The sequence below is a fragment of the Ictalurus furcatus genome, chromosome 3 (assembly GCF_023375685.1).
Source record: "Ictalurus furcatus strain D&B chromosome 3, Billie_1.0, whole genome shotgun sequence".
NCBI lineage: Eukaryota > Metazoa > Chordata > Actinopteri > Siluriformes > Ictaluridae > Ictalurus > Ictalurus furcatus.
In genome coordinates, this window is record NC_071257.1 from 8,766,139 (window position 1) to 8,779,047 (window position 12,909).

General features: G+C 39.5%; 1 protein-coding gene across 3 annotated transcripts in view; it reads right to left on the bottom strand.

The window, feature by feature from the left end:
- LOC128605325 (signal-induced proliferation-associated 1-like protein 2) overlaps positions 1-12,909 on the bottom strand; it is a 204,165-nt gene that overhangs the window by 57,721 nt on the left and 133,535 nt on the right. For all 3 annotated transcript variants that reach the window (XM_053620635.1, XM_053620634.1, XM_053620633.1), the window contains 2 exons: positions 4,271-4,383; positions 3,904-3,986 (listed from right to left, as the gene is read on the bottom strand). In XM_053620635.1, the coding sequence (XP_053476610.1) occupies positions 3,904-3,986; positions 4,271-4,383 (196 nt within the window). The remainder of the gene's footprint in view (positions 1-3,903; positions 3,987-4,270; positions 4,384-12,909) is intronic.

Sequence of the window (12,909 nt, forward strand, 5' to 3'; positions counted from 1 at the left end):
CATACAGGGCTAGCACAAGTGTGCGTGAAAGCTCCCCCTTCAGGCTGTTGAAAGATTTATCTTGGTCCGCTCCCCAGTACCAGTGGTTCTTTTTGAAAAGCAGATCTCTCAAGGGTTTGTCTTTCTCTGCTAGCATCAGGATAAACTTTCCTAGTTGGTTCACCATTCCCAGGAAGCTACGTAGCTCACTTATGTTGGTAGGCACTGCCATTTCTCTGACAGCTGCTGTTTTCGCTGGATCTGATTTGACTCCAGTTTCTGAGATAATGTGGCCTAGGAACTTTACCTCTTTTCGTGACAACTCACATTTCTCCACATTGAGGGTTATGCCTGCTCTTTCAATCTTCGTGAGGACTGCATGCAACTGGGAGTCATGCTCTTCCTGTGAGCACCCTCAGATCAAAACATCGTTCATGTGGCAGACAACACCCTCCAGGCCCTCAGTAACCTCCGTAGCCACCCTGTTCTGAAAGTGTTCGGGCGCAGAAGCTATCCCGTAGGGCAGCCAATTGAAGTGAAAACATCCAAATGGCGTGATAAACGTTGTGAGCTTAACACACTCTTCCGCCAGTGGGATTTCGAAGAAACCCATATTGCAGTCAAGCTTGCTGAAGATACGGGCCCCACCCAGTGAGCCCAGCATCTGTTCTATGAAAAGGAGCATGTATTTTTCTCGACATACTGAATTGTTGAACCTGGTGAGGTCGACACAGATGCGAGGGTCGGTTGTCTTTTTAGGCACCACCACCATTCCTGAGCACCAACCATCTTTTTTTCATTGTCTTGATGTCAATGCTGTCCACTCGAGCTACGAGCCCTAGTTCTGTACTAGCAGGTTGGCTGAGTGGTGATGAATGTAAACCTCTGATCACATAGATCTTCTCTTCTATCTGTTTGTCTCTTTTGTCACCTCTTTTGTCATCACCTTTGTGAACCCCAGAACATCTAGTGGGGTACGTCCTGGTCCCAGTATAGGTTTCTTTGCTCTCTCAAGCATTGGCTTCTCGCTTTGATGCACTGTGTTGAACGCAGACCCTGGTATAACAGTCACATCTGCACCAGTGTCAATTTTAAATGTGACCTTTCTGTCCTTCAGCTTTAAATCCACTGTCCATGGATCTCCATGGGCGGTTACTGTACCAAGAAAAATGCTGTCCTCTTCATCTTGTATCTCATGCACTGTCTTTGATGACATACACACACGTTTGTAGTGTCCTTTTTTTTCACATGCGTGACACATGACTTCATTTGCCAGACACTGTGTTTTTGCATGAGAGGGGCTTTTCCCACATTTGAAGCATTTAGATTGTCCGTTATTCACTGCGCGCCCTTGGCTTGGTTTGTCCCTCTGTGGGTATTTCTTCTTTTTCTGGAACTGTTTACCTTTGCTCATTACTCTATCCACATAGCATATTTCTCTTTTGCCCACCATATCACCACGCAGACTGGTCGGCTGTTGTTTAACTGCTTCAGTCTGTCTTGCCATCTCGATCACTTTCTCTAGTGTGAGGTCTTTGTCTAGCTGCATGCACTCTGACAGGCGCAGGTTAGCTAGTCCTACTACTAGCCTGTCTCTGATTAACTCATCCATAGTTACAGTGTTCAGCCAGGGTGTATAAAGTAGTCACAAACGAGTCAACAGTTTCATTTTCTCCTTGCTTTCTCATGATAAAACGTGCTCTTTCGTATATCACGTTTTTCTTAACGATGAAGAAGCTGTGAAATCCATCTCTTACTACGACATACTGCTGTTTCTGGGCATTGGATAAGTTCAGTCCTATAAGCACATCATCCACTTCGTCCCCCATACAGTACACGAGTGCGTTAACCTGGTTTCCATCCGTGGTTGTATGGAGATTACTGGCTTGCCGAAAGCGCTTGAACCTCCTAATCAATTTTTCCCATTCGTAGGGTTTGGTGAAGTCAAAAGGCTCCGGTGACTGGATGCTGAACGTTGCAGTCGGCCCAGGAACGAGTCCTCTCCCCGCGGCTGCCGGCTCACCTGCTGCCTCCATTAGCTGCTTTTTCGTTTGCTAGCTAGCGCCCTAATTAACTTTTTCTTTCGACCAAACTTCTACACGGTGCTTTATTTTTTCCCCGTATATGCTATCCCACTTCTAACACCATGTCGCGTTACCGTTTCTGATAACATAGAATAATAAAGACATAGCGTACCATTTCAACTGTGTGCTTTAATTACAACCTCGTGCGCCACATTCAACAACAATGTACCTTCCTTTGACTTCCTGTGTTACACTCTAAAGTGCCCCCGCTCACCAGGTCTACATGCATATCAAAACAGTTACACCACAGTCCACAGGCCAGGGGAACAGATGGTGGTTGGATTACCTCTCCCACTGGGATGATTTCTTTTTGCTTTCAGTGATGGCCATAACCAGAGAGTGAGTAATTTATCTAGTAGCTCATCAACACATCCACACATAGAAGAGTGTGATCTTGAATGAAGTGAAAACCAACCGTTTTCAGTTGGTTTGGTTTCTTTATTGAATTTTTGAAAGTGCGCTGAAAAATGTGGTTTGATTAGGTGCGAGTCTGGAGCTCTGTTTGAATTCCATCTACCTCCACAGTATTCCTCTGCACACTCACACACCAGGTTCTATAAATATATTTACATATTTTTAATGGACTACGCTTTCAGAACACAGTTTCAGAGCCAAAGCTCATCTGTAGAAAACAGAAAGCACTAGATGTGATCAGAGAAATTTTGATTGTACACACTTTATTGTTCAGCAATTTAATGTTTGCACTTCAGATATACTTTGAAATCTATTACTCTGATTCAAACAATATTAATCCGAATTTGATTAAACCCACATAATAAATGTAACAATGTCTCATCAAACTGTCTCCACGGACACATTTCAGACACACCTCCCAGCCAACCAATCAGTACTCCCGACACAGTTCACCCAACACCGAAGATACACACAATGTGTTCTTAGTTCATTGGACTCCCCTCTCTGCGTCACAGTGCACATACATGTTAACACAGCAGGATAAAGCAGCCTTAAGATGGTATGCAGACATTTAAACCTATACTAGCAGATCTTGTGTTGAAATTTTGGGGTCCTTGGAGACTTCTTTTTGCATCAGATGGTCTGCTCTTGGGCTGAATTTTCTGGGCCAGTTCTGGACAATTTGGCAGTCATTTGAAATCTACTCCACTTGTAAATGATTTTCCTTTCAGTGGAATTATGTATTTATCTATTTGAGGGTGTGATAAATGTAGGGGTGTAGTTACTTTTTCCCATGTGACCGATCTGTCAATTTTATGTGTCATTTGATAGAGTGTATCACTTTTAATAATACGCACTTAATATATTAATAAAACAACCATTTCCATGGGGTATACTTATTTTTTCACATGACTGTATATAATATGTGATCACAGGAGTAACAAAGATGTCATGTAAAAAATAAAATAAAAAACACTTAAAAACAAACACAATATAGAGGGAGCAAGCAGGACCTATCCATACCTTCTTGGAATGAATCAAGGCTGCAAGGCTGTTTGCTTTCCTGACACCTAGTTGGTGGAATTAACTTCCCCTAGATGTCTGAATAGCTGACTCACTGCCTGTTTTTAAATGACTAAAAACATACCTGTTCAAAAAGTACTTTGTTATTTTAAAAAGTCCATGTTTTTTCATACTACTTTCATACTAGAATAACAGTACTCTTAGTCCCTGATCTAGTGAAACAGTATGAGGATGTATTTATTGATAGAGTATTCAAAGCATTTCCGTACGTTGCTCTGGATAAGTTTGTCTGCCAAATGTTTTAAAAGTGATTGTAAACATGCTGTAACAATCAGGGCAAGGGTATTTCTACATCCTTAGCTGCACAGAAAGTGCAAGTAGTTAAACTCAGAAGGAAACTCACCCGGGCCAGTTTGTTAGGCGAGTCTTTGCCTCTCTCATTCAGAGAGTTGAGTATCTTTGTTGAAGGAGTGTGCCACTTGGCCTCTGGATGGGGAAGAACACAAAAACTCTAAGATACACTCACATAATATCTACGATAGAATAGATGTAGAACAAACGCTTTTAATAAATTATGTCCATAACAACTATCTATATACAGTATCATCAGTATTAGCTCTCAGTTCTAGAAGAATGGCTACAATGGTTACTGGCTCTTTGGTGTTTTATTTATATAAATTTTGTTACTGAAACAATTTCCATATTATACCATACATACGGAGTATGGCCAAACAGAGCTATTTGAGATTCAGTCTTGAATTGCATCGTACCTGCAGAGCGTGCCCTCTCCAACATTGGTTGTTTCTCTTTCAAGCTTTCATCACCTCCTATGTCTTGGGCAGGAGGATCAGATGATTGCTCGTGCAGTATAGGTGAATGACACCTGAAGGAAGTACACACTCAGCAAGGTTAGTGCCCATTAATCCTTCTTACTGGAGATTCAGATTGAATTCAATGTAGTTTGAGATTTTGTTCATGTGATTTTAGCAGGGTATATCTAATTTAATTAACACAAAATATTGTTCTTCAGAGATCTTCTCCTGAGGCTGATTTTAGAAATATTGAGGATCTCACTTATACAATAAAACAAAACATTTTTTTTTTGATATGGCCAAACCTTATCTTAGTGTTTAGTGCAAGATGTTTAGATCTACTTCTTTCATTACTAACAGTTTTACTTATGTAGACTAGTAGCCTTTCTGACAGAAAAGATTACAGCATTAGAGGTGTGCATCTAAATGTTTGAGGACTAGTGACCAGAAAATACGACCACATCCCCCTATCTTATCAACACTGCATTGGCTCCCAGTGAAATTTCTCATTGATTATAAAATACTATTATTAATCTATAAAGCACTAAATAGTCTCGCACCATAGTACCTGTGTTTAAGTCTAGGCTGAAAACATATTTGTTTACTCAAGCTTACCAAGAATAGACTTTCTTTTATGCAAAGTACACATTCTTATCCATCACGGGATAGTAAGCATACCTAATGATCTCTCCCTCTCTTTACCTCCCTCTCCCTCTCTCCTTCTGTCGAACCACACATGATTTTAGGAAAATGCCAGTGATCCTGACCCTTTCTGCTCTCCGGACCTGCCTGATCCATCTGGATGCCCTACCTCTGGATGGAGCTCTCATCAACTGGAGGCTACAGCCTGGAGATTGCTTAGGATGGTACCACGAAAGTACCATGAAATGGTTTTGGACCTCAATTCCACATGGACATTCTCACTGTGCTTGCTGGGACTATAGTTGCTACTATGGCCTTGGAACTGCAGTTACCACATACAATTTTGTACTCAGGTCTCCTTTAGTGAACAGTGGACTAGCTCAACAAAGACTTCATGTAAAAACCATAATGAACCTTCTTTTACTTTCACACTATCTGTTGTTACCCAGATGAGGATGGGTTCCCTTCTGAGTGTGGTTCCTCTCAAGGTTTCTTCCTAATATCATCTTAGGAAGTTTTTCCTTGCCACCGGCTTGCTCAATAGGGATAAAGTCACACACTTAAAATCTGTATCCTGTGTTTACATGTTTCTGTAAAAGCTGCTTCGAGACAATGTCCATTGTAAAAAGTGCTATACAAATAAAATTGAATTGAATTGAATAGTGATAATGAGGGGAGTGTAAATTCAGATGACAAAGTTCTGAGTGCCTTAGACAGAGGCAGAAAGCCTTCATAAAGTATTGAATGGGTGAAAACTCTGTGGCAATGCGAAGGCTCATCCATGGGAGCACCAATTCTCTTTAATTTGTATATACAACAGGTTTGCTTCACTCAGTAAGGCACCCACTGAGAAGCCTATTGAGAGTGCTCCCTTGCAGGTGACCTATGAAACATGAAATTAGCTAGATCTTTAGAGGCTTCAGTCAATATAATTATCTATATACTAGGAGACAGGGTGCTGGACATCTCCAAAACATTGCAGAGGTGTACAAATTGGTGAAGGTGATGTACAGTGCTTTGGCCTGTGTCGTTACTGAAATGTGCTGTGCACATTTACAAATACTTGTAAAAATGCTTAAGGCATTACTAAGAAATTTGTATATAAATTTAACTTCTTTTATAAACACAATTAACATTTTCACTAATTAGTATTAGTTTATACAAATTGGTATAGTATTATGAATTTCTATAGTAGAAATTTCTTCAGTAGAAAAATCTGTAACCATTGGAGACTTATAATTCATTTTGATAATCCACTAGACACATTATATTAGAAACCATATGGGTTAATCAGAATATACCAAGACAGACTTATTATGGCAGAAACACCAGTAATATAATTATGACATGGCATAAGTATAGAAAACATCAGCCTATTCAGACTGGACTACAGTAGCTTCATGTGATATGGGGTAATGTAACTATCAGCAATGTCTGCGATATAGACTGTGTGTACATGTGTCCGGAAAGATTACATCATATTTTACCTTCTATAAAATGACAGGCAGAAATATCATATTACATATTTATATCCTGTGGGAAGAGGTTTTAGGCATTTTTTCCAGGATATGTACACTCCAGGAAGATCTTTTCTATCATCTCCTGCTGAAACCAAAACAAAACCAAAAACAGGCTGAACTCTCAGAATAATAAAATATAGAAGACTTCAAACTGTCTTTCTGCTCTGCAATGTATGAACGAGAAAGACATTGGTTCCAGGTCTGCTGATTTATTCTTTCACGAGAACAAAAAATATGAAGATCCTGACCGGCGAAGCTCAACTTGCAGCCCAGCAGCTACTGGTTCAACATCATGCTGGAATACCTGGTTGCAATGGGTCAGTCGCACCCCAAAACAGCACAATCAGCACTTATGGTCACTGACCTTCTGCAAGCCACCCATTTGCATTACCCAGAAGCTCTCTTGCTCTTGTGCCTCTCCCCCACTTCCCCACCCTTTCCTCATGCCTGCTCCCCATAAACAGGGGCCAATTCCTCTGAAACCGAGTCCCCAAACCTGTGCTTTCCCTCCCCCTTCATCTCCCCGTGTCTGTCTCCTATCTCCCATAGGTGGGTGCTCTCGTTTCCTGCTCACAGTGTTCTCAAGATACAAGGAGACCTGGAAGTGCTGCACTGTTTACAGCAGAGAAAAAGGGATGCTGTACACAAACTTATAAAACATAGAACAATTTTTTTAAAGAAAGATATTTGCACATTTCGACATAGAGGAGGGCTTGCATTTTTTTGTCTGCTCTCACAGACATTTTTTGTCTGCTCTCATGTTAACACAACATGCATGCATGAACTCTCATGAATGTGTGTCAGATATGCAGATATGCAGAAGTGAAGATATTTTGTGAATAAAGACATTTTTTTGAGCACACAAAGCATTCGTTTTGGAGCTTGAAAGTTTTGGTTACTTGGACTGTAAATGGAGGAACAGAAATCTCCCATGAGGGAAATTAATTCATGAGGGTGAGTAATTGATGACAGAATTTTCCTTTTTGTGTGAACTATCCCTTTAGTGGTGTGCACTCACTCTAAAAATAACCAAATGTCCTCTAAAATCCAGATTCAGAACATTCCACTTCTAATAGTTTTCATGCATGTTTTTACTGTCATGATAAAAATGGTAAATGGTCTGAACTTATATAGCGCTTTTTTTTTTAACCTTAGTGGTTCTACAAAGTGCTTTACACTGTTTCTCATTCATCCATTCACACACACACCAATGGCTGCAGAGCTGCCATGCAAGGCATGAGCCTGACATCGGGAGCAATAGGGTTCAGTGTCGGCATGTGGAGACACGTTAGCTGGGAATTGAACTGCCAACCCTATGATTAATGGACAAACCACTCTACCACCTGAGCCACAGCCATGTGGCAGATCACTTAATTGCTGCACGCCCTGCACTAGAATCAAACCTCCCCACTCTCAAAGTCTTCTATGAAGACTCCTAAAACTGCTGGTGTTGAATGTGCACAGACTGTACTGTAAGATGAGACTGTACCGGATTCTATGTATGGACCTTTTCACAGAACTTGTGCACCTGTATGGTACTTCCTGTAGCAGGCTCAGAATAAGACGCAAAATTTCAGTTCTATGTTGCAATTTGAGTGAACCCGACTATGTTATTTACACATAATCAGATAAAGATCCAGGTTTGCAGTATTAATATGCTACAACCATATGTGCAGAGAAAACATCTGAATGTCTCACTCTTCACAACATCTCGCTTTTAAGCCCATGATTGGCAAATTCTGAGATTTTGAGCAACTTAGCATCACATTTGTCTCACCTTTCTGGAGAAGAACAGAGTGATTTGATTAAGTTAATTGACCATATTACCTTGTTTTCAGGTGGTCTATCCCAAATTTATGTACTCTGTCATGATATAGATGTTCAGGGCCATCATCCATTTAAGCAGCACCATTATCTTGTTAATCCCATCATGCATAAAGAAATGCAAAAAGAAGTTGCTTATTTGTTATAAAATGTTATAGTAATACCTAGCAATAGTTCCTGGAGTTCTCATTGCCTCTTAGTGCCACTTGATCTATTGAATGTATATTGACAAATTCCTTGAGCTCCAGCTGCTGCTGAGATCTCTGTAATTGTTACACTGTCTCCAATATTTTGTGATGCCATTTGGTTTACAAAATGCTCCTGCCAACTTCCAGGGAGTTATGCGGAGTCTTATACACTGGTGTTCCATTTTGCCAAATGGAATGGAAATCGACTTATCTGACATTTTCAATCAGTATAAACAAATAAATTATTTTATTGCTGCAAGTCTGTTATAAGAATAGTCAGGACACTGATGACTTTCTGTGTGTGAAGTGTTATGACTGAAGTGTTATTGTCACAAGTTCCCCTTTAAGCAGCGTGCTGTGGAGCATGTGAGCGCGCGTGCACGAGCAGGTGCGTGAGCACCTGCTTTTCCCTTGTTGACAATCGTGACATTTCAACACGTGCATTTGTTATGTTTCCTCCCTGTTCTGTCATTGGTTGTTGTTTTACGTGTGTCTGAATTGCCCTCAGCCGTCAGCCATTACGAGGCTGATTATGTATGTATATATACCGCGCGCCTCCCAGCACACAGGGCGGAATATTAGATAGATAAGATATATTACAGTAGTTTAGATAGATAACAACCTTAGTATTGATTCCTTACCACAGTTAGTCACAGTCAAAGTCATCGTTCTTGTCCATGTCATGTTTCATGTTTAGATTCTTCTGTTTAGTTCACGCTGGTTTCTCCGCTCCCAGTTCATAGTCATAGCTTATGTTTCATGTTTTGTATCTTGACCTGTTTTCCGTGACCACGACCTTGATTCCTGCCTTGCCCCGTGTATGCCCGTTTGCCGATCGCCTGACCTCTTGCATGTTTGTGGATTACGTTTTGGATCACGTTTTGGATTTTCCTGCCTGTGTCTCTCCTAAATAAAACCTGTTCAAACTGCGTTTGCATCCGTCATATCTCCGTTACGTCACGAATCGTGACAGTTATGTTATGCTCTTGAGCAGGGCAATAGGAAATGGGAGGGGTTTGCTGGGCAAACAAGTCACACCTCTCCACAATAACACTGGTAGAGAGATAAACTGGACAGCACAACCAAAGCACTAAAGACAGTGTATTTTTCCATGTGGCAATGCAGCACATTTTTTTCACACATGGCATGGCAGTGCATTTTTTCACATGTAGCATGGCACTGCATTTTTTTCACGTGACATGACACTACATTTTTCACATGTGGCATAGAAATGTCTTATGTCTTGCACTTCATGTAGCAATAAACAACAGCAAATGCACCAACATGGGCTCTTTGATAGCTAAATATAAATATTATAGAATTATTGTAACAAATAGCCAATTTAGCATTTTCTAACGGTGATTTTGGGCTCTTATTATACTTTGTATTTGTGATCATTTATTGTTGCAGAGATGAAGAACATGCTCTTGATCCTCCTCACACTTCTTTTGAAGTGTGAGGCAAGGAGCTTTCCACAGCAAAACAGCTCCAACTACCCTTCCGTCAGAGAAGCCAGAGAAGAGGCAGCACTCGATTCACCCTTTTGATTCATTAGGTAAGCCAGTGCTCAAACTGAAAAGGATAGGTAGCACAATATTAAGAAGGATGATGTGCCTCCCATACATCACTTTTCTCCTGTCCGTTACAGCTTGAAAGCCACCAGCAGCACACTTCTCTGAAGCTGTTGTAGTTATTTTTTTGATAAAGCCACAGTCTCTGCAACATATGTGACAGTGTTAACAGTGCTTTGGTGCTGATTTCAATAAAGGCTAAATGAGATGATTAAGTTTCAAACTTTTTATTTGTGAAACTGCACATTTTGTAACTAAGAGGTTCATGCTATTACCATTTGTTATTTTATTTGTGGTCTGTGCCATTTTTTTTTTTTTTAGCAGTGCTTGCTATTTTTAGATGTTATTTGCTATTTTGTGCCATTTTTAAAGGTTTTGTGTAATTTCTAGAGGCTTTATGCCATTGGGAGAGGTTTTGTGCCACTTGGAGACATTTGTACCTAGATGTAGGAGTTAAATAGATAAATCCTTAAAATTTTGGATGCTCATGGACAAATACTTGGGGTATCTCAGAGAGCAGGAATAGGATTGATATCATCATTTACATCATTTAAGATACACATTTACAGATATGCACTTGTGTGCAAAAACCCAAACATTTTATTGTATTTTTTTTTTTTTTTTAGAACAAGCCCTAGTTGGGTACATAAAAACAAAAATATTTATAAAAAACTGAATTCTTAAATCCCTGAGTATCTACTTTCATATAAGCCATAACCACTACTGTGGAGTGTGACATGTCAAATAAATTCAATGCTGAACATGGGCACCCCCAGAAGATTCATAAATTCCATTTTTGGCTTCTGGTAAAAATAGCTAATATACACCATTGAGAGGCTTACTTGGATAATGTAGTGATTTACTCACAAAATTGGTGTGAGCATTTAAAAACGCTTGAATCGCTTGCAGAGTTTGATCGCTTCCATAAAGCTTGTCTTACCTTTAACCTTGCCAAGTGTATGCTTGGCAAAGCTACAGTTTCCTATTTGGGAAATATAGTGGGCCAAATTGAAGGCTATTGTTGATTTCACTGTGTCAAATACTATGCGTGACCTCAGATGATTTTTAGGTATGGCTGGTTACTATTGAGGGTTTTGCAAAAACTTCCCAAGTGTAGTTTCTCCTTCAACAGATATTCTTAAGAAGGACAAGACCGGAAGGACAGGATGATTAATGTAAACATGCTTTTAAATTATCTTTAATTTCTACTCCTGTTTTAGTAGCTCCAGATTATAGCAAACCATTTAAGCTGGAGGTGGAAGCCCATGTGTCTGGAGCTGGTGCTGTATTACAATTAACATCAGGTAGTGTACAGCACAAATCAAAAAGAACCTTTAGTGTTACTACTAGCCTTACAACATTTTGAGTTTTATGCAGGGTATAGTGTGTTGCCTGTAGTAGTCAATACAAACCATAAACCTTTGGTATTTTTATTACAAATGCAAAATGACAATCAAAAATTTATGAGGTGGTCCTTAATGGTTTAAGATTTTAATCTTGAAATACATCATAAAAAAGAAGCCAAAAATGTTAAAGCAGATATGTTGTCCAGGGCATAAATATAATAACCATAGTTTGTTTCTTTAGGTGTGGGAATATTGCGTCTCTGGGGGGGGTCGTGATTTTTTGTAAACTGACTGAATGATTGAGTTGCACTCCCCTCTTTTCTGTGACAGGAAGTATGGTGCACTTTGCTTTAGTGATGGAGAGTCGGATTCATTTGTTTCAGATGTTTTTTTTCAATGAACAGGTTCCAAATACTGTTCATACGTCATCAAGCAATGGCACCACTACATAATTCTTTTCTAACAACTCAGTTTCATGCTATATCAATGAAACCTTCAAATAAACTCATGTGTGAACACATATTGAAACATTCAAATAAAGTAATTTAAGTGAACGCATACTGCTGATTATTGCCTTTCATTCACTGAAGTTAATGTGTTTGTGGTTACAGTTTCAATCGCTCATTCTTCATGTCAGATACGACTGACCAATATTGAGTATTGAGATCTTGGACAAGCTTCCTACATTAAAGTTTTGCACCTACAGCACACATTACAGACATTGATGCACAAAGGCGGATATGTTCTACGTGTCTAAATTCAGGTTTGGGGAGTAACAGAATACATTTAATGGTGTTACTTAATCAGGATACAAAGAAAAAACTGGTAACTGGTAACTGGTAACTCGTAACCATTACAGTTACGTCAAAAAACAAAGTAATAAGATTACAGTTAAATTTTGTAAAAAATGGGAATACTATCAAGATTACATTTTTTTCATTTAAAACCAAAGAAATTAATCATTTAACATAAGACAGTATCAACAGCTGTTTGATTATAGTTCTCTCTTGCCAGTCATGGCTCATGTGAGCAAACCTTGGTGCATGCGCAAATAAATTTTGCGCAAAATTAATTTGGTAGAAATTAACATAAATTATTCCCTGAAATACTTTTTTTTAATGTCCTCTATATAAAAAAGCGTCCAGCCGGGATTTCTAAACTTGAGAAAATTTCTGGGATTCAGCTTAAGTTTCATTATGATGTGCTTATGGTCTAATACTGCATCATGTGTGCACCTGTTTGCATTGCTTTAACCCCTCTCTGTAATTTTTGCCTTATTGCACACTAATTGGTCGATTATAAGAGGCTTGCAGCAACCATTGGCCAAATTCCTGCCTCTCAACCATTAGCCTACTCTCAGCGAACGTGCAGAGGCGAAGCTCTGTTATGTACAGCATGAAACAGTTGCTTGACAATAGCAGCAAAAGACAGCTCTTCTGAGTCGAAACAATGCCCATGTTCATATAAGGTCATTTTTAATTTCATGTTATCACATTGTTCCACAAT